This window comes from Pristis pectinata, chromosome 3, assembly GCF_009764475.1.
Source record: "Pristis pectinata isolate sPriPec2 chromosome 3, sPriPec2.1.pri, whole genome shotgun sequence".
Lineage (NCBI taxonomy): Eukaryota > Metazoa > Chordata > Chondrichthyes > Rhinopristiformes > Pristidae > Pristis > Pristis pectinata.
Window position 1 is genome coordinate 93,146,428 of NC_067407.1, and position 22,581 is coordinate 93,169,008.

Genomic DNA, 22,581 nt, shown 5'->3' on the forward strand with positions numbered 1-22,581 from the left:
TTTGAAAAGCAAATTGAACACGTGATATCCATCGAGAAACCTCATATTTCAAACTGGTCGTAAGTTGTGTTTTAAAATTATTGCATAATTGTGAGTATTTTCTAGTTGCATAGGATACAGGAGTCAGCCACTTCTGCTCAAATTTAAATAGTCACAAATGGTTAGGCAGCTTCACATTAAATCGCACTAAATCCTGTGCAAGAGTCACCATAGAAATAAGCAAATTAAGGATTTAAGTAGACTAGTTCTCCAACAGTGCCATTATTTTTCTGTTTTTATTGCTGTTTGGTGTGGAGGAAATTGATCTATTCAATTCTTACGGTGCATGAATCTAAGAAATGTATATTTTGATCATTAGGGTAAATTTTAAAATATTAGTTTTGATAACCGTAGCAATGGTTTTGTGTAGGGGTTGTACTTATGCCCAAGTGTTCACTGAATTGTGATCTCACTGGAGATAGAATTCATTAGAGAACTTGGGGAGGCTGGTGTCCAGTTAGACACATGCCATTATTGCTTTTATTCACTTTTCAGTATGTGGGCATTGCTAGCTACAGCCAGTATTTATTGGCCATCTCTAATTGTCATTGAGAAGATTACGGTGAGCCACTATTGTGAACTGTACCAGTCCTTCCAATGAAAGTTCTCCCAAAGTTTTATTCTGTACAGCCTTCTGAGATATGGACCCAAAGACAATGAAGGAATAGAAATATATTTCCAAGTTGGGATGGTGTGCTCTTTCAAGAACCTGCAGATAGTATAGTTCTCATAGGCCTGCATGTCTCGTTCTTCTTAGTGGTAGAGGTTATGGGTTTGGAAGGTGCTGTTGGATTAGCTGAGGTGAGTATCTGCAGTCCGTTTTGTAGAACGGACTCACTGTCGACACACTGCACCAGTGGTGGAGGGAATGAATGTTTAGGTTGTCAGATGGGGTGTCAATAAAGGCTGCTTTATCCTGTTTTGTTGGGCTTCTTAAGCATTGTTAGAGCTGCACTCATCCAGACAAATGGAGAGAACTTCATGCTCCTAACTTATTCCTGTAGATAATGGAAAACACTTTGGGATAAAATGAAAACTGAAAATGTAGGAAACATACCCAGCAGACGAGGCAGCATTGGTGGAAAGAGAAATAGTTAAAATTTCAGGCTGAAGACCCTTCGTCAGAACTAAGAAAGAGAAAAAACAAGTTGTGGCCGGTGGGGGAGAGACAAAGGACAGAGAATATCTCTGATAAGGTGGGGCTAGGATTGGTGTGGTGATAAACTGTTGATGAAGCCATCTGGTTGATAGATTATTGGGAGCAGTTAGGAAGAGAGAAAACAAACAAAGGCACTTAGAAAAGTTCTGAAATGCAGGCGGTGCAGCTAGTAAAGCAGCTGCATCACAGTGCCAGAGACCTGGGTTCACTCCTAACTTAGTGCTGTCGACATGGAGTTTGCAAGTTTCGTGGTTCCTCCAAATCCCAAAGACGTGCTCGTTAGTAGGTTAATTGGCCACTGTAAGTTGCCCCTTTTGGATAGCTAAGTGTAGAATTGGGGTAGTTGATGGGAATGTGGAGAAAATAAAATGGGATTAATGTGGCTGATTGATGGTTGCAGACAGTGACTGAAGGGTCTATTTCCTTGCTGTATCTTTCTCTGACTCTGAAATCCTAGCAGATCGGGAAGTGTCAGTAAGAGAGAGGAAAAACTTAGTTAATATTACAGAGGAATAACCTATAGCAGTTGAACCCAGCTGAATATTAGAAGGATAAAAGAAGCTACCTGAAACTTTAGGGCGTCACTCACTGCAGTATATCTAGCCTTTGATCTGTACTTGGAGCCTTACTATTTATATAGCTTGTCCGGTTGAGTTTCTATTCAATGGTGACCCTCAAGCATATTGATGGTGGAGTACTCAGTGAAGGAAATGCTATTGAATGCGAAGGTAGGTTACTCGGCTCTCTTTCCATCGCCTGTTAAATGGCCAAAAAATTTGGATGTAGTAGAGGCACAATGGTTAACTTACAATACTAATAGCCAAGAGAAGGGATGCAGAGAAGTGAATTGAAATGCCACAGCAGCAATAGAATTAAATTCAATTGTTAATATGGAATTTGGAAAAATGATGGAGGTGTCATTAAAAATCCATCTGGTTCACAAATGTCCTTCAGAGGAAGAAATCTGCCATCGTGGTTTGTCCTGTATGTGAATTTAGACCTAAATGGTAGTGCTTAACTGTCCCCTGAAATAACCTAGCGAGCCATTCAGTTGTATCATAACTACCATGTTAAAACAAAGGACAAGGCTGGGATTTGACCTAGGACCAAATCCAGATACCGTAGAGTTGCTCCCAGACCAGACAACTTTCCAAAGCCACCTTCATGGGTATCTAAATTGGGAGAGTGGTCCTATATACAGTGGCATGCAACAATTTGGGCACCCCTAGTCAAAATTTTTGTTACTGTGAATAGCTAAGCGAGTAAAAGATGACCTCACTTCCAAAAGGCATAAAGTTAAAGATGACACATTTCTTTAATATTTTAAGCAAGATTACTTTTTTATTTCCATCTTTTAGTTTCAAAACAACAAAAAGGAAAAGGACCCGAAGCAAAAGTTTGGGCACCCTGCATGGTCAGTACTTAGTAACACCCCCTTTGGCAAGTATCACAGCTTGTAAATGCTTCCTGTAGCTAGCTAAGGGTCCTTCAATGCTTGTTTGGGGGATTTTTGCCCATTCTTCCTTGCAAAAGGCTTCTAGTTCTGTGAGATTCTTAGGCCGTCTGGCATGCATTGCTCTTTTGAGGTCTATCCACAGATTTTTGATGATGTTTAGGTCGGGGGACTATGAGGGCCATGGCAAAACCTTCAGCTTGTGCCTCTTGAGGTAGTCCATTGTGGATTTTGAGGTGTGTTTAGGATCATTATCCTGTTGTAGAAGCCATCCTCTTTACATCTCCAGCTTTTTTAGACGGTGTGATGTTTGCTTCCAGAATTTGCTGGTAGTTAATTGAATTCATTCTTCCCTCTACCAGTGAAATGTTCCCCGTGCCACTGGCTGCAACACAAGCCCAAAGCATGATCGATCCACCCCTGTGCTTAACAGTTGGAGAGGTGTTCTTTTCATGAAATTCTGCGCTCTTTTTTCTCCAAACATACCTCTGCTCATTGCGGCCAAAAAGTTCTATTTTAACTCCATCATTCCACAGGACTTGTTTCCAAAATGCATCAGGCTTGTTTAGATGTTCCTTTGCAAACCTCTGACACTGAATTTTGTGGTGAGGACGTAGGAAAGGTTTTCTTCTGATGACTCTTCCGTGAAGGTCATATTTGTGCAGGTGTTGCTGCACAGTAGAACAGTGCACCACCACTCCAGAGTCTGCTAAATATTCCTGAAGGTCTTTTGCAGTCAAACGGGGGTTTTGATTTGCCTTTGTAGCAATTCTATGAGCAGTTTTCTCGGAAAGTTTTCTTGGTCTTCCAGACCTCAACTTGACCTCCACCGTTCCTGTTAACTGCCATTTCTTAATTACATTACGAACTGAGGAAACGGCTACCCGAAAACGCTTTGCTATCTTCTTATAGCCTTCTGCTTTGTGGGCATCATTTATTTTAATTTTCAGAGTGCTAGGCAGCTGCTTAGAGGAGCCCATGGCTGCTGATTGTTGGAACAAGGTTTGAGGAGTCAGGGTATTTATAAAGCTTTGAAATTTGCATCACCTGGCCTTTCCTAACGATGACTGTGAACAAGCCATAACCCTAACAAGCTAATGAAGGTCTGAGACCTTGGTAAAAGTTATCTGAGAACTCAGATCTCTTGGGGTGCCCAAACTTTTGCATGGTGCTCCTTCTTTTCACTCTAAAAATTGTACAAAACAAAAATAATAGTAATCTTGCTTAAAATGTTGAAAGGAATGCTTCATCTTTAACTTTACGACTTTTGGAGATCAGTTCATCTTCTACTAACTTAACTATTCACAGTAACAAAAATTTTGACCGGGGTGCCCAAACTTTTGCATGCCACTGTATTAGTTGAGTACTCAGTCATATCTTACAGACACTGGAAGGGCAGACTCACCAGAGGTGGTGTTATAGTAATATGCATGGAGATGAAAGTACACTTGGAGCCTCAACATTGATTCAAGCCCCCATTAAGTCTCACAGGATAAGGTCAATGATGGACAAGGTCCTGATGGACAATGTCCTGATGACTACCAACCATCCTCCCTCAGTTGCTGAACTAGTGTTCCTCCACTTCAAACCACAACTGGGAGAAGCACTGAAAGCAGCAAGGGCACAATGTTCTCTGCTGAGGGACGTCAGTATCCATCATAGAGAGAGGCTTGATAGCATGATCAGTGACTGAGCTGGACGAGTCTTGAAGAACATGGGTGTCAGACTGCATCTGTAGCAGGTGGTGAATGAACCAACCCAAAGGAATATGTATTTGACCTTGTCCTCACCAGTTTCCTTGTTGCAGATTCATTTGTTTATGACAGCATTGGTAAGAGTACTCAGTCATTGTGGAGACAATCCCATCTTTGCAATGAGGACATCCTCCGTTGTGTTGTGTGACATGGCCACAGTGTTAAACAAGATAAACTCTGAACAGATCTGTCAGTTCAAAACTGAGCATTCATCAGGTATTATGGGTCATCAGCAGAAGCTGAAGTGTACCATAATCTTTAACCTCATGGTCCAGCATATGCCTCACTCTAAGCTCAGGGATCAGAGAACAGAAGGACATGCCAAGAGCAGCACTAATACACAGAACTAAGCAGCAAAAACAGCAAAGTGATCCCACAACCGGTGGATCAGGACAGAGCTCTGTGCAGGCCTGCCACACCTAGTGGTGAATGCTGGAAAACAGCTAGCAGGAAGAGTAGAAGGCTACGAGGGCATTTCTATCCATAGTGATGGCAGGGCCTAGCATTTGCGTGTTAAAGACATTCACAGCCACGTTCAGCCAGAGATCCCCACCAACACAGGCTGACTTCAGCCAGTTTGTTTGAATAAAGCCAACTGACAGATGGGGAAAAGATCCTGTATCTGCAAAATAGGTTGAGATAAATTTCTACTGTAATCCAACACTTAAGATGTCAATTGATGAACATTACTTACAGAATATAGTTTCCTGAATTAATTTAGAAAGCAGTATTCAGATATACCTTAAAGTTCCAAAATGGTGTGTGCAATTGAATTAAATGCCAAAAAGTGGTAAATTATATCAGGCATGACCAAAGTTGGCTCCTAATCTTGTTGCTAAGGTGTACAGCCAAAGATATCTGCACTACTTATCTTGGCTTGTGGAAACAGCTCTCTCTCTCCTTTAATGGCCTGTTTTCAAATGTATGAACAGTTAGAACTCGTGCTTCTGTAATGTAGGTCTAATTCAACAGGTAGTTGCGTATAAGCTGAAATTTGTAACTTTGAGCCCCCTCTTCTCCAATGTACGTTCTTTCTCCCTCCACATTTTAACCCCAACCCCGGCCTATTGGTCTTGTAGTATTCTGGTGAAGCTTGCTATTGTGCTGGCTCTGCAGTCAGCTGTAGAAACTTGAAGCAGTAGAAAAGCAAAAGCTCTCGGTGGCTGTGTGTTTGTAGTATATAGTACTGTATGTGACGGTGGTTTTACAAATTCAGTTATAGAGTCATGGATACAGGCCCTCTGGCCCAACCAATCTATGCCATTGGCCCAACCGACCATGGTGCCCACCCGTCTAGTCCCAATTTCCTGCATTCGGCCTATATCCCTCTAGGCCCTGCCCCTGCATGTACCTATCCAAGTGCTTCTTAAATTATACTATTGTACCTGCTTCAATCTGTTCCTCTGTCAGCTCGTCCCATATACTCAAAAAAATCTTTCCCTGCTCACCCCAAATCTATGCCCCCCTCCTCCGGTTTTGGACTCCCCTACCCTGAGGAAAAGACTGCTACCATTCACCTTATCTATGCCCCTCATTTTATAAACCTCTATAAACCCCTCATTCTCCTATGCTCCAAGGAATAAAGACCTAGCCTGGCCAACCTCTCTGTGTAACTCAGGCCCTCTAGTCCTGGCAACATCTTTGTAAATCTTTTCTGCACTCTTTCCAGTTTAACCACATCTTTCCTATAATAGGATACTCAGTACTCCCAAGTACGGCCTCACCAATGGCTTGTATGACTACAACGTAATGTCCTAACTCCTATACTCAATGCTCTGACTGATGAAGGTCAGCGTATTAAAAGCTTCTTTCACCACTCTGTCTACCTGTGATGCCACTTTCAATAAACTATGCACTTGTACTCCCTAGTCCCCTACCATTCATAGTACAAGTCCTATGCTGGTTTGACTTTCCAAAATGCATCACCTCACACTTACCTGCACTGAAATCCATTTTCCACTCCTCAGCCCACTTCCCTAACTGACCAAGACCACCCCCCCCCCGGTAATCCATGATTTTCCTCACTATTAACAACACCTCCTAATTTCATGTCATCTGCAAGCTTAAGCCTTTACATTCCAAATCATTTATATAAATAATGAATAACAAGGGTCCCAACACTGACCTCTGTGGCTCACCACTAGTTACTGGCTTCCATTCTGAGAAACAACCTTCAACCACCACCCTCTGCTTCCTCCTCTGAGCCAATTTTGAATCCACCTAACTCACTCTCCCTGGATTCCATGGGACCTAACCTTCCGGACCAGCCTGCCATGCAGGACCTTGTCGAAGGCCTTGCTAAAGTCCAAAAAGACAACATCCACTGCCTTACCCTCATCCACGTTTTTGGTTACCTCTTCAAAAAAAAAAGCTCTAACAGGTTCGTCAGGCATGACTTTCCACTCTCAAAGCCATGCTGACTCCTCCTAATGAGACTCTGTCTATCCAAATGCTGGTAGATGCTGTCCTTCAGAATTCCCTCCAGTAACTTCCCCACTACTGGCATCAGGCTGACTGGCCTGTAGTTTCATGGCTTGTCCTTGTTACTTTAAATGACAGTACAATATTAGCCACCTTTCAGTCTTCGGGAACTTCGTCAGAGTTGAATGATATGTAGTGCTTGTTTGTATCTTATTTACATGTGATTATTAACTCTCTTTTCAACATAAGTATAGGAACATTTTTGCTTGTTTAGTCATAAGTAGCACTTTGATTGTAACTTGAGAGTGAGCTTTAATCTCAATTCTTGACTAGTTATTTATCTGTCTATAAAAAATTATTTCATTGTAAATTTCAGGGGAGTACAACTAAATATGAACATCAAAGAAGAAAGATACAAAATTGTTCCTTTCAAAATTAACAGTACTAAAACCTTTTTTACCAAAAATATATAAAATGTTTGTTATTTGTGTGTTATTTCTCAGTATTCACTGACCTATACCAGGCAAAACTTATTGCTGTTGAATATTCACAGAGTGTCCAAGTGCTTGTTATTACACATTTAGAGAAATGAAAATTAGACTATAAAAATTTCTGAGTTTAGAAAATGGAGAAAAGCACAAAATCTCAAAAGTGCAGAATAAATGTAATGGCTGAATGGAGATATCAAAAGTAAATTGTTGTATTCTGGTAGCACTGTGCTTAAAATTGCAATAGTTTTGTATTGTGTTCACTTACAGGATGATACATATACGGAAAGTTATATCAGTACAATTGGTGTGGACTTTAAAATCAGAACAATAGAGTTAGACGGCAAGACCATCAAACTTCAAATTGTAAGTAGTTCTACTATTGGGGCATTCAAACACTTGAGCATAAATTAAAAGACTAGAAATTTCCAAGATGCCTGTGCTTCATTGTTTTATTATCTTTATGAAAATAATTTGGAAATTTGCTTCCATGTAAATTGAACAACATAAACATTTGTTTGAACATGCAAACCTTTAGAAATGTAGGCCTACAAGTTTTAGCTCCCACAGCTAGTGAAATGATGCAAGATCTGAGAATTGAACTGAAAGATGGCAAACGATACAAAAAGTAAACTCAATTGTTCTTGTTCTTGTTATAGACTGGTTGTTTTGAAACAATTTTATTGCAATTTGTATAGTGTACAACCCACTACCGAAAGTTGAAGGGAATTTTTTTTTCTTGCCTCTAGTGGGACACAGCTGGTCAGGAGCGGTTTCGAACAATCACGTCCAGTTACTACAGAGGGGCACATGGCATCATAGTTGTGTATGATGTTACAGACCAGGTACGGTGTAACTAATGGTTGAAAGAACAAAAATAATTAAGGTGACAGATACAGTTACACATCTGTTTTGGCGCTTTAAGTTGAATTTATCTAGAAATGGATACATATCCCATCTCTCTTTCACCACCCTCCCAATATAATTGCCTAATTTAGATTGTGATTATTCTGTTGCTGAATTTTAACTGCTGTACTCCTCAAAATTTAAGAATTTAAGTCAATTTTTATTATCTTTTGGTTCTTATGGATTTTTAGAGCGTAGGTTGAACTAGGAGTTCTAAGACAATGGGGCAATGGAGCAAGATTAGAAATTGACAAATTAGCATAGTTTCCAAGTCTAAATGTATTACTCAAAGTTGTAAAAAAATTGATATGGAACATCTGTGCTAATCTAAGTCTTATAATTGCTATTGATAATTTGTTAGAATAATTAACAATACAATTGTAGAATAGTATAACTTCATTGTTTCATTGTGGTAAATAGAAAAACCCCTGCAAAATCAGTGTTATAATTGGAGCAAACAATCTTGGAGTCAGATGATAAATTGGTGAGTTCTACAAATGAACATTGGCGAAGTTATTATTCCAGATATGTATAGTTTTAATGTTTCTTATTTGAATCACCAGTAGTCATGAATGAAGCCCAACTTCCAGAAGATTTGAGGCTTTAATGGACAGACATCCACTTCCTATTTGAGAACCGCTACAGGAAGAAACATCAGCTTGGCCCAGTTGATAGTTTATTTTCAACCCGAGTTGATGTTGTAGTTTAAATTCTAACTGAGGAATTGAGTATAATGTAGTTGAAGATTTAAACACTCTTTTGTCTGAGGTGGTACTTTTTCAGATGAAATAAATGTGATTGTTAAAGATCTCATGATACAAATGAACGTAGTACAGTACAGGAATGATCCCTTCATCCCACGATGTCTATTGCTAAATTAAACAATCTCTTCTGCCTTAAAGTGATCCACATCCCTCCATTCCCTGCGTATTCATGTGTCTGTCTCTACACTGTCCACAACTCCACTAATCCTTGTGTCATCTGCAAACTTACTAACCCATCCATCTACCAGCCAGAATAACACCCTTCCACCACTACCCTCTGTCTTCTATGGACAAGCCAATTCTGAATCCAAACTACCAAGTCACTGTGGATCACATGCATCTTAATCTTCTGGATCTGAAGGAAAAATGGGAGGTGCAGCATTCCTTTTCGCTAAAACAGATTACTTAAGCATTCATAATTTTCTTTAAAATAGATTTTGTTTGCTCTCTTGTAGCCCTTGTGTACTCCACGTGGACTTGTTTTGAGGGAAGTGCAGCAGCACTTTGTGTACAGCAAACTCCACGGCTAACAATTTGATAACTTGTTTTTAGTCATTCTGCTTGGAGAAATCTTAACCAGAATACAGCAACTCTGCTGTTCAGAATAGAGCCACGGTATCTTCTGTGATTACCCGAGAGAGCTGACGGGGTGCATTGTGCCCAAGAGTGAATGTTGCAGTTTCATTATCTTGTTTCCTTTCTTTCAGGAGTCTTTTAACAATGTAAAACAATGGCTTCAGGAAATAGATCGTTATGCCAGTGAAAATGTTAACAAGTTATTGGTAGGAAACAAATGTGATCTGACAACAAAGAAGGTGGTGGATTATACAACAGCAAAGGTATGTTGTGTAAAGTCAATCTCTAACATGCTAGATTGTAAAACCAACGTTGCATTTTTATATTGATTACAGCATTGCGTATGTAAATATATTGAAGAAATGAATGTAAAAGGCAAACAAATAAAACGGAGAATTCGCAAGCTGCAACTTTACCTTAAAATCTATCTTGAATGTCTGAAAACGTAAATGTACTCCCCTAAAAATTGTCTTTTTCCACTATGGACCTTGAGGTGCAGAATTAAATGCAGCCCAGTGTTAAATTTAAATGCAAATTGGGTAACATTGGCTTTTTTTGAAGTTAGTGAGATATGGCAACTTGGGTTCACTGATGACCTCGTCTGATGTTCATGTGGGGTTTGCAGGTCTCCCTGTGTCTATGTGGGTTTCCTCCTGCATCCAAAGATGTGCTGATTGATAGGCTTATTGGTCTCAATATAAATTCCTCCTAGTGTGTAGGATAGTGGTGGAATCTCATGAGCTGATAGGAATGTGGTGAGAATAAAATGGGATAACTGTAGGATTAGCATAAATGGGTGCTGGTCATTGTGTTCTCAATGGGCATGTTTCTGTACTGTATGACCATGACTCTTTTCACACATTGACAGCCTGGCTAGATGACTGTTCTATTTTCCTTTTGGCCTATTGTGCTCTTTCAACTCAGCGGGAATGAAGACTTGCAGATAATTTACAGTGCTACCTGTCCTCTGGGCCTTGAATGTTATATGAATCAAAGGAGCCATTTCTTCATCTCTATAACAAATAGATTAATTCCAAATTGTGAAAATACTGTCTTTTGTTATAAGTTACTTAGTGAAACAAATATTTTTATTGTTACTGGAACTGGTAAAATTGCCTTATTTTTAGGCAAGAGAAACATGAATCTTTTAAAATGTAGAAAATATCCGTTGGAAACTTTAAATGTACATTACACTTAATTTGATTGGGGGAAAAATGCTATGCTCTCAAACTGAAATAAGTGTTTATTATTTCCCCCCCTTGCAAAAATCTTCTGAATGAATAGATGTGTGTAAATATAGTCAAGTACACAAGTGATTCTGAACAGCTATAAATACAGAAGTTTGATTCCAGTAGTTTAATTATGGTTCCTTCTGATTTAGTCTGTCATGAGTTGAATGGAACAGGGAACAGTCCAGTTTAAAAAAAATTTGAATTCATCCAAAACTCTGTCATATATTAACTTGCAGTCAGTACCATTCAACTATCCTGTCTCCACATCATGTCTCAGCCTACTAATGCCTCAGATGCAGAAATTTCACAGACACACCCCCTCCCCCAGCTTTGTTGTCTTCCTCAGACTTTTCCAGTCTAAACCTTTCCAGATCTGTGCTTCACCTTTCTGGCCTCCACAAATGATTTTAATTGCTTCTCCATTTGCATTCCCTCAAACCACACTAGCTCTCCACCTCGGTACTTCAGACTGTTCATTTGAACTTGCCTTCAACCAACTTTTGTTCACCTGAGGTAGTCCTCTAATAACTCAAATATCAAGATTGGTTAAAGCCCTGTGCATGGGATGTTTTATTGCATTGAAAGCACTGTTTTAACTCTTTATTTGGCAAATGATGCACTATCGAAGCAAGTAGTTGTACATCCACTCCCCCCCATCAAGCATAAACAACAAGGCATGATTTATGAAATAGCCATGTTAGTACATTGCAGTAGCTCACAAAAGGAACAGTGTCATAGTTTGGTATTATCAACTGGAGTAGATTTATATTGTGAAGTTGAATCTCATGGTTGTGTGTACATATGTCTTAGAAATGCAAAATTAAAATCTGGCTGTTTTGTAGCTAAAAACATTCTTACAGATACTCTGAAAGGATGCATGCTTAGTAAATTTATGGACCTTTTCCTTTGGTTAACAGGAATTTGCAGATTCCCTTGGGATCCCATTTTTGGAAACCAGTGCAAAGAATGCAACAAATGTAGAACAAGCCTTCATGACAATGGCTGCTGAGATTAAAAAACGAATGGGTCCTGGAGCTACATCTGGTGGTTCTGAAAAGTCGAATGTAAATATCCAAAGCACGCCAGTGAAGTCGTCTAGTGGGGGTTGCTGCTAAGAATTTTCACAATCTCCAAATTTGATTTAAAAGGCCCAAAAGTAAGAAATGTTGCCTGAATTGTACTGTACGTAGCCACACTACTGCAGACTTGCCCCCTTTCCTCTTCCCTGCTCCCTTTCAGACACACAATCAGGCACTGAGAAGCCAGTATTGGCTGGGATTTCCAACTCAAGTCTAACTTCATTTTCAGAACTGTTTTAAACTTTAAAGTGTGCAGGTCATTAATAATGTGCATAAATCTCATGTTAGCAGATTTTCATGCAGTTGGTTTATATTATAAAAATGATTTTGTTTATAATGGCATGTTTTAAATGTCAGCATTGGATGGATCTCTGAAGATGAAGTTTAGCCATTACTCATCAAGCAGCACAGTGTTTTGTCTTATTCATTGCCATTAATAAAATTTAGTAATGTTATGTCAGATCTGATTTTTGCTAGTACTTTCTGTAGAGATACAAAAATTACACTGCATTACCTTCATATTCTCTGCATATAACTTGTGGCTGCAGGATATTGTAATTTGTTGCACATGTATAACATTAAACAACTGAAATGTTTAATAATATTGTACTTATACTTAATTTAGAACTAATGTGGTGGCATAGAATGGTCCACAAAGCTTCAAGGTCTGCAAGACAGAATGGGCTAAATTGCTGCAGAGCTTTAACTGTCTTAATTTATTCTGCATATCATTTGTATCTCACTAGATTTTTGGTTGTGGATGACAGTTTTCAGTATGCAGATCACTGGTTATGATTCCCATTTGCCTTGGGAAAATGGCTTGTATTTATAAACAGCACATGTGAGCATAGGGACATTTGCTCATTGACCAGGTGCTCCAATAGACCACATTTCTACAATTGAATTTCATTTATTTTTGTGGAATTTTGGAAACTGTACATCTGGATACTAGGTGGTTTTCTGCAGGAAGTTTCGTAAGTTACTGTATCAGGCATGCTAACCATTTCATTTTAGAACTAGTCTAGGGACCCATATAATTTAAAATATTTTAAGCATGGTGAAGGTTGATTTAATTCAAATTTATTTTTACTCATTCTAAATAAAATGCTTAATGGCACTTTCCTCCATATTTCTTGATTTATTTTGTAAGTGTTCATTGTAAACTTTGGTAGATGTTCATCTTTGATTCCATACATTTTCTACTTTGATTTGCAGTCAGGAACATTTTAAATGATAAAAATACATGGAAGCTGGTTAAAAAGAACCATCCTTTAACTGCAACTTTGTTCCCTTAATAGTGGGGATAACTCCCTTACTCCATTGAGATCAAGATCTGTTAGGGCACTTACTAAAAGGTGCCCACTTTACTCTTAATACATCCTATTTTGCAGTGAACCATTTTCACAATCCCTGTGGCTAAAAATTAAATGTTAAGTTTGTACCTGCCCAAGTCCAGGTTAAACTGTATTTTGGGGATTAGGAGCCAAATCATTACCAGAATAGCAAACTATTTGGCCTCTCAACTAAGCTCTACCATTCTTCGGGAATATGAACTGCTCTAGTACTTTTCTGTACTAATCTCGTTCTGATTCATTTGATGGGTAAATATCTGTGAACCTTTACTTGAATACACTCTGCAACAGCTCCCTTTCATAGAGAATGTCAAAACTTTACTATTCTCCAGTTCTAAATGGCTGAAGCCTTATAGAAACCTAGCTCGAGGAACATCAACTTCATGTAATTCCATTCAATTCTTCCTCATTTCTTTTAAGATGGAAGCATTCATTTGCACTTTCTCTCCCTTTAAAATCTATTCAGACTAGACTAATGGATTAAAAACAAAACATTTTAATAAACAGCACTGCAAAGTTAAAGGTTACATTGAACCACAATACACAAGTTCTGATTATAAAAAAGCATTTAAATTACCTGCATGACAGTGCAAAATTGCAGTAATCAAGTTGCAAATTGTGCTGTAACAAATGCAGAAAATGTAGATGCTGCAGAAAATTGTACAAGAGCAAATATCAAAAGTTAGCACAAACTTTCACCACTTTCCACTGTGGTGAAAGATGGTGTTATCACATCAAACAACATAGTAGGATGATCTGATACCTATGCCAAAGATTTGTTTCTTCTTTTGAAGCAAAGGCAGGCAGCAAGCCTTTGCCACTTCCACTTGTTTAACTATCTCCCATGGGATTCTGGAGGAAGAGAACTGGTTTTAAACTACACCTATGTAAATCAGAATTACTGTTGATTGCTTTTTGTTTCCAATGGAAAATTGCTTTTGGAATAAATGGGGAGTGGTGTGTTATTAGTCTTCCAACTTAGTGCGTCATATAGAAATTCAGTAGCAAGGAGTGATTGTTAGAATCTCAACTCATTGTATTTGTCCATCTAGAAATTTACTCGGTATAGTACATGGCGTTGGCTACCATTAGGAGCTGGTCTATCCACAATTCAAAAGTTTAAAATACAATGATTTTTTAAAAATCCCATTCACTTCTGGTCAACATGAATTTGACCAGTTCAGAAGTTTAATTATTATAGCATTAAAAGTAAACACAGCACTTGACTGCATAAAGTTATGAGCTTTTTAAAAAGAGAAAGTTAATTGCAGTAAGTATATGCCCATGTACTCCACAGGTATGTTTTTTACCCCCCCCCCCCCAAAAAAAAAGAATGTACAAATGCAAAACATTTCTCAAACTTGAATTATCAGGAGCTTCAACATCTCACTGCTCACTATTTTAATTTGGATGATCTAAGTTCATGTGATTTCAGACATGATGTTCCTCAAAGCCACTTGCAATCTTCAGTCTGAAAAACAAAATTTTGCCAGACTCACTGCAAATTATGTATATCCTGTAAACAAGTCGTAATTTAAAGACCTCAAATCAGTCTGGGGGACTAGTATTACATTCATCAATTGAAAGTAAAAACAGAGGTTGAAATGAACTACGCATGTCTATAAATACACTGCCAATGAGGTTTTAAAAGTAGTAAACATTAATTCACATGATCAAATGAATAGCAAAAGGAAATGTCAGTAAACTAATCTCAACATCTTGTTTTCCACTAGCACAACAGCTGTTGAAGACTAGCTCTAATGAAGTTAATCATATACTCTGACTTTGCTAGATTGCCATTTCAAACACAGCATCACTGAAGCCAGAAAAATGTGTAGTAAATTATTCAGTAAACCTTCAAATTAAAAATTCTGAATCCCCAATGTTGTTGAATTAAAGTTTAGAAATGTTAAATCACTTGGTTTGATCCAAGTCATGTTTTGCTGTGGAATTGAAGCAGTTTGTATAGTATTACATTGGTTTCAGAATGGAAGTAAATTTACTCAGGCTTTTTCAATGTTTGAAATCCTGAAGGATCTTCAAAATGAAATTTTAATCACCAATCTTTTTGATGCGTCAGGAAAGTACTTCACTTACTGTAAGATGCTTTAATGTCCTGAGAAACTATATAAAAAAAGCTTTTCATAACCTGCAACTTTTCAGTGAAGGTGGAATAAATTTGTAACTTATTACACTTTCACTCGCTCCCTGCTCTATGCTGCCCTCTAATGGAATTCGTTTGCAAGCAAGGGAAAATTATTCGTAGCGCTCAAAAGTTCTTTTTTAACCAAGGAAATTCATTGGCATCAAATTTAAAATGCATTTTACTTTGGGGATTTGCCAAGAAGCATGCTGGTGGCTTCACTTAAACATTAATTTGGAAGTCATGATGTCTGCACAATGGAAATGTGCCACTTCCTCTTTGGGCAAACCGGATATCCTTTCCTCATCACACACAAATGAACTGCACATTTACAGAATGTAAGTGCAAGATCATTCAAAGGACACGGTACTGTTAATCTACATTTCAAATCTCCACTTCATCCTGCCTGATTTAACTCACTACCAGGAGAGTTAACCATGGGTTTTCTAATGGGATTCTCTCTGTATGAGATGGGGGAGAGGGACGGGAGAAAAGAAATAATACAGTAATGACAAACAGTAAGGAAGTAACAACCAGCTTACAGGCCATTTCAGTTTAGGGTCAAACATGGTAGCATTTGACTGGATTTACAGAAGCAACCACCTTGTGGCAAATTTTGTACTGAAGGAAAATATCCAAGTGAAATCTCGTAAACCCAAAACTAAATTAAAATACAGCTATTATGAGAACATTAAACAGGTTTCAACTTTTTTTTAAACCCAGGATGGGGGAGGAGACTTTTTCTACATACTCAAAATAAAAAATTCTCAAGCTGCCATTGTGATACTGGAACTCATTTGCTTTAGATCATTACACTATTGGCATAATAATGCAAAACCAATAGTGACTCATTTGGAGGCTTTGATTTCTAAAGGAAACAGAGACAATGCACATCATGAAGCAAGACAAAAGATGAAAATCAAATGAAAGACAAACAGAAAATGCTGGAAACACTCAGGAGCAGCTTCTTTCCATAGAGCCTGCTTGAGTTAACATAAAAGGTCAAATCATCCTTCATCAAAAGGTTTGTTGAGAGGTCTTTGTTAACCATTTCTCTTTCCACTTGCCTAACCCATTGACTATTTCTAGCATTTTCTGGCTTTGGGCAAAGGAAAGCTATCTCAGTGCTGCTTTGGCTGCACTCCTATAAAATACTTCAGCGGTGCCCCATGAAAGAAAAAATACCAAGGTGTCCTAGGACCAAAATTACTGGATTGACCCATTCACCAGCTTATTTTCAGTAAATGATACAAGCATTGATGTGGACGAGCCATTGAAGAGAAAATCCAGCTCACTTTTTACATGAAAAAACTCTCGTCACCAGCACAATTGGAGTAGAAGCTGGCCAAACAACCCTTCAAGGCTATTTGATTCAATTAGTTCATTAGGTGCATCATTCAACATTTGCAACCTATCCACATTTTCTGATTCTCGATCCAAGATTCTTAGTCTCAAACATACTCTTTGCATGAGCTTCCAAAGACACAAGTCAATCACTAAAGGAATTTATTTGCATTGTAAATGCAAATGAAAAATCAACGTATCTTTAGAGCCAAGGTAATTCCCCAGACTCGCACATCTCCTGTAATCCAAAAGAATTTATGAAGTTTTTTTAAGTTATATATACCCTAGCTCTCAATTTTAACACAAGGTTTTTCTTCAGGGAATTCACCTCCACCGATAGACTGATAGAGCAAATAACAAAATTCACCACAATCCACAATTTACGAGACAACATTCAATGTGTAATTAGTTATCTCTTTACCGGTGACAACTGCCTCTCCAAGCCAGCAGCTTCAAGTTCACGTTGCTTGGTTTCCAGGTCATCTTTGACCATATTCATGGCTGTGAGAACAGACGAGTACAGATGTGCAGCATGTCCATTGAGTTTCTTGGATTGTCTTGCTATCAAATCAAGTGTCTCCTTAAGAACTAAAATGATAGTAGAATGTACAGAAAAATCAGCATTCAAAATAGTAGCCTTTATTGCTATAAAGCCTTGTTAAAATTTGGATGTTGGAATAGCAACTAGACTCCAAAGATGCTGAACATTATTTTAGGGATATTTGATTGCGTGGAATAATAATGTGCAAATTATACAACCATCACCGAAACAGATCATCTGTTATTAGCTCTTTACTGTTTATGGAAACTTGTTGCGTGTCAATTGGCCGTAATGTTTCCTACCTGCAACAGCATTTCAGTTCAAAAGTATTCCGTTGGCTGTAATGAACTTCAGGATGCCCTGAGCTGGCAGAATATTTTACCACTTCATCCCACGTGTCTCCTTAAAAACTGCTCATTTTGCAGTCTCTCTTGTAATACCACCTCTAAGATCCTTCTGAAAACATCTGGTCTCAAGCTTTTGTTTACCACTTCTCCTTTGCTTCAGAGTTCACTGTATTTGATTAAGCTTCTGAAGCACCATGGAATGTATTGATACATTAAATTGCATTATGTTGGGGCAGAAAATGTCAGCAAATTCCACCACCTTACAGATGTATTTGTTTGTTTCCCAAAGAGTAAAAATCTGGCCATTATTCCTGATTTTTTTTTCCATTCATCATATTTTCAGGATTCCAAAATATGTGACAGCATTAACAAACTTCCAGCAAGATCCTACTGCAATATCATTCTCACAACAGTAGATATTGTCTCAACTTTTGCACAAAAAATAAACAATGGACTCCTGCTAAGTTTATGGATCTGTGCCAGGTGAATGGAGTTAGAATATAGATCAGCTATGATGTCATTGAGACAAATTAGGCACTGGGGAAGGTCACAGCCCACTGAGCCTGCTCTGCCATTCAATAAGTTCATGACTAAACCAAGAGCAACTTCAACATTCCCAAACCCCCTGCAATTATTTACTCTTTTGCTTATCTACCCATCTAAAAAATACTCAAAAGGTTCTGCTTCCATTGCCTTCTGAGAAAGAGACTTCCAAAAACTCAACAATCAAAAACATTTCACCTCATACCCATTTTACATGGCTGACATCCCCCCACCAAATTCTACATTCTCCCACAAGAGGAAATATTCAGTCCACGTCCCTGTCCAGACCCCTTACATTCTCACATCTTTCAACAGCATCATAGGCCTGAGAGGCAGATCAATCTTGGCTGCATCCTGTACACAATTTGAACCAGTGGGCAACAGCTGCAACTAAGGAGAGATGAAAGTAATTCCCATTCCCCAAAAGAGAACAGTAAATAACAGGCTTGACAGAAGCCAAACACAAATGATTGTTTCAGGAATAAGGGATGGAGATAAAGGTAAGGCACTAAATAATGTTATCTATACCCATATCATACCTGGGGTGGTATCGATCACTGACTTGAGCAGAATTTCTCCAGATTTTAATACGGATTCAGTCAGCTCTCTGTGTTCATTAACATCATTCTTAAAAGCCTGCAAGCAGAAAATCCCAAAACTGACATTCTGAGAGCAGCGTAGTCATGAAACTGAAAAACTAAGATTTATTTAAAAAAAGGACAGCATATGAACTCATCACCCTGAAATAACCCAGATCTGTTCCCTTGGCAATTTTCATCCTGGCCTGTCTGAATCTTTGCAAACCCTGGATCAAGAGTGAATATCTCCAACCACCTGAAAAACATGATGCTGGAGGAACTCAGCAGGCCAGGCAGCATCCGTGGAGAAAAGCAGGTGGTCAACGTTTTGGGTCAGGACCCTTCTTCAGGAAGAAAGATAGGAAAAGGGGAAGCCCAATATATAGGAGAGAAAAGCAGAGCAGTGATAGGTGGACAAAAGAGAGGAGGCAGGTACGGGGAAGGAGGGGAGAGCAGATCCATCGGGGGATGGGTCAAAGGTAAGGAGAGAGAGGAAAAAAGGTAGAGAAAAAAAAAATGAGGCTAGGAAAGGGAAGAAGAGAAGTATGGTAGGGGGGTTGTGGGGAAGCGGGGTGGGGATTACTTAAAGTGGGAGAATTCAATGTTCATGCCGTTAGGCTGCAAAGTTCCAAGACAGAAAATGAGGTGCTGTTGCTACAGCTTGCGCTTGGAATTCTCCTGGCAGTGGAGGAGGCTGAGGACCGTCATACCAGTGACAGTGTGGGAGCTGAAGTGACTGGCAATGGGGAGATGCAGGTCGCGTTATGCCCAGAGCGCAGGTGTTCTGTGAAACAGTCGTCGTCTCTTACCTGCGTCTATCTATCACCATCCCGTGCCCACCCCACCTCCCCTCTTCTGTCCACCTATCACTGCTTTGCTTTTCCCTCCTAATATATCGGGCTTCCCCTTTTCTCATCTTCAGTCCTGAAGAAGGGTCCTGACCCGAAACGTTGACTGCCTGCTTTTCTCCACGGATGCTGCCTGGCCTACTGAGTTCCTCCAGCATCATCGTGTTTCTCATCTCGATTCCAGCATCTGCAGTCCGTTGTATCTCCAGCCACCTACCTGCCCCTTTAATCTATTCTCTCAGACCTCTGTACCCTAACCCCCAATGTGCAACACCAGAGGATGGCTTGTAATGTATTTATCTTTTGCTGCCTTGCAGCTGTCCACAATTATATCAGCATAATTACATAACAGACTGCAATGTGTGCCGGGATGTACTAAGCTCAGGGGCCAGATGCACCTCTCATCAGTCTTACACCATCCAAGCCTGTCGTCAGTAATGCTAACCATTCATTTCAATGGGATCTCTGACCTTGATTAAAAAGGTTTGCAGGCAGGTGATAATCTACTGTTATTTCACTGTTTTTTGATAAAATCCTTGTAGCTACTTAAACGTATTAAGACATTGAAATAAAATTAAAAGGTCTCTGACATTATGGCATTCTGGGAATAATACTAGATCTAAAGAGGACACACTTCGGGCTCGTTTGCCCTGAAGCAAAGGAGGCTGAGGAGCAACTTGATAGAGGGATATAAAATTGTAAGAGGGATTAACAAGGTAGATAGTCAGAATCCTTTTCCCCATGGTAGAAGTATCTAAAGCAAGAGAGCATAGATTTAAGGTGAGAGGTGGTGGTTTTAGGGAGGATTTAATGGGAGGTGTTTTTTTTTTAACCACACACAGAGAAAGCGGTTGATATCTGGAACTTTCTACCAGAGCAGGTAGTGGAATTAGATACAATCACGGTGTTTAAGAGACATTCAGACAGACCACTTAGATAGGCAAGGCATAGAAGAATACAGACCTAATGTAGACAAACAGGCAAAAAGGTTAGCATAGACTTGGTGGGCCCAAGGGCCCATTTCTGTGCTGTTTGACTCAATGACTATGACATAAAATTGCCAGAAAAAGCAGGAAACCAACGATCAGTACTTGGACCCCAATTAATCACAGTATATATGTTGATCTTCACTGCAAGAGGATTTGCTGCATCTGTACACTGCCTTGGCGAGACCCCACCTGGAGTTTTGTAGACCGTTTTTCCTTCCTTATCAGAAGAACGGCATTCTTGCTCGGAAAGAATGCAACAAAAGTTTACGAGACCAATCTTGGAATGGCAGAACTGATGTATTCATTGGATTATTTAAGAATGAGGTAAGGGGAAGTATCATTAAAAAACCCATGAAATGCAAATAGACAAGATACAGGGAGGGGTTTTTTGATGGCTGGACTGCCCAAAAACAGGGATCATAGCCTCAGGATATGGCGTATACCTTTTAGAACTGAGATAAGGAGAAATTTCCTCACCCAGAAGGCATTTCTCCTACAGAAGGCAGTGGAGGCCAAGTCATTAAATACATTCAAGAAGCTAGACAGATTTATTATTACTAAACGGAACAAAGGAAGATGATGATCAGCCACAATTGTGTTGGATAGTGGGGCAGACACGAAGTGCTGAATGGCCTACTCCAACATCTATGTCCTATGAAAACAAATCGACCTGCCCAGGAGACAATTCATAATACCACAAGCACTTATTTGGGGCAAACTAAATTGTAACTGGTAAAAATTTAGAAAAAACTTTCAACAGTAAAAGCTAATATTAAAGACACACTTACCATACACACATCCAGAGAGGACTTTATGCTTTCCATCTCAGGCTGTGGTGGGGTCCAGTTGTCTGTGGTCTCTGCAACTTTATACAACCACTGCACCATTTCTTCCAGCTTGGTGCTGAAGTTCTATTTGAACAAACATCAGTTACATAGATTGAAAAGCAAAAAGAAAATTGCAGATTCTGTAAATCTGAAAGAAAAACCAACATGCTGGAGATACTCAGCAGATTAGGCATAGTCTGCAGAGAGAGAAGTCGTCGCTGACTTTCACCAGGATGACAAAAGGTCATTGTACCAAAATGTCAGTTATTTTTCTTTCTCCCCACACATGCTGCGTGACCTGTGGAGTATTTCCATTATTTTCTGGTTTTATATCAGCCACATACAATGAGTGTGTATACTTTACATGTGTCCTCCCATTCCAGCTTCCTCAGCTTAGCCTTTCAACATTTTCTTTTCTAAATCCCTTTTCTGTTTTGCACTCTAGTTTCCTTTTGAAAGCAACTAAGCAATTTGCCTCAAAACAGTTATGGTAGTGAGTTCTCCATTCTAATTGCATTGCTCCTTAATACTTAGTTGGATTTATTAATAGCTTTCAGGGCTTTGCTCAGTGGAAATATTTCTTAAGGGCCAACAGTTATATTTTGCGGTAAATATTTAGCATTTAACTTGAATTAACAACATGTAACTTTACCAGCGGTAAACAAGCTGCTTGCGGTTTATGAGCTAGTTGTCGAGAAATGCTTTCCAGGTTATTGTCAGCATGGGCTGAATTGGATCTTTGGAATTTTAGTTAAGTGTAACTACAGGAGAGTTTACCACCACAAACAACAAACAGTTTCCAGTCCAGTTCCATACATTAAGAAATTTGGGATCTTGGTGAGGGGGTGGGTTAGACTCAGTGCAGCAAGAGGAAGAGGAGCTGCTCTGGCACTTTATTCTGCTTAAAGAGCGAATCCAATAAATGGTGACACACAAGGACACTTCAGATTCCTGGAACACAGGTCCTGTGCCACTTGGGAATTTCAGGATGCTCCCGTGGCTTGGACAATGACAGGTACACAACTTTATGAACTGGATGAGCCCAAACTCCCAGTTTTTGGAGCTTCAGCTGATGTCACTGTGGTCCATCTGAGAGACTGAATGTATCACGGATGGGACGTGTCACGAGGAGGTCACCCCACAGCTCAAGAGTGCAAGCAGAGGTAATGGACTGAAGAACCGCAACCCACGTGTATGT

General features: G+C 39.3%; 2 protein-coding genes across 4 annotated transcripts in view; one reads left to right on the plus strand and one right to left on the minus strand.

Moving 5' to 3' along the window:
- LOC127567801 (ras-related protein ORAB-1) overlaps positions 1 to 12,993 on the plus strand; it is a 32,786-nt gene extending 19,793 nt beyond the window's left edge. The window contains exons 3-6 of the mRNA XM_052010877.1: positions 7,585 to 7,680; positions 8,064 to 8,159; positions 9,692 to 9,823; positions 11,710 to 12,993. Of these exons, the coding sequence (XP_051866837.1) occupies positions 7,585 to 7,680; positions 8,064 to 8,159; positions 9,692 to 9,823; positions 11,710 to 11,907 (522 nt within the window). The 3' untranslated portion in view covers positions 11,908 to 12,993. The remainder of the gene's footprint in view (positions 1 to 7,584; positions 7,681 to 8,063; positions 8,160 to 9,691; positions 9,824 to 11,709) is intronic.
- The window catches only part of cep68 (centrosomal protein 68), a 47,234-nt gene that overhangs the window by 1,040 nt on the left and 23,613 nt on the right, over positions 1 to 22,581 (minus strand). Inside the window, exons 4-7 of one of the 3 annotated variants that reach the window (XM_052010876.1) lie at positions 21,345 to 21,467; positions 18,681 to 18,777; positions 17,132 to 17,211; positions 13,704 to 14,694 (exon numbers count right to left, since the gene is read on the minus strand). In XM_052010876.1, the coding sequence (XP_051866836.1) occupies positions 14,671 to 14,694; positions 17,132 to 17,211; positions 18,681 to 18,777; positions 21,345 to 21,467 (324 nt within the window). In that variant the 3' untranslated portion in view covers positions 13,704 to 14,670. Of the gene's footprint in view, positions 1 to 13,703; positions 14,695 to 17,131; positions 17,299 to 18,680; positions 18,778 to 21,344; positions 21,468 to 22,581 lie in introns of those variants that run through there. The other 2 variants (XM_052010875.1, XM_052010874.1) reach the window with 2 other exon arrangements.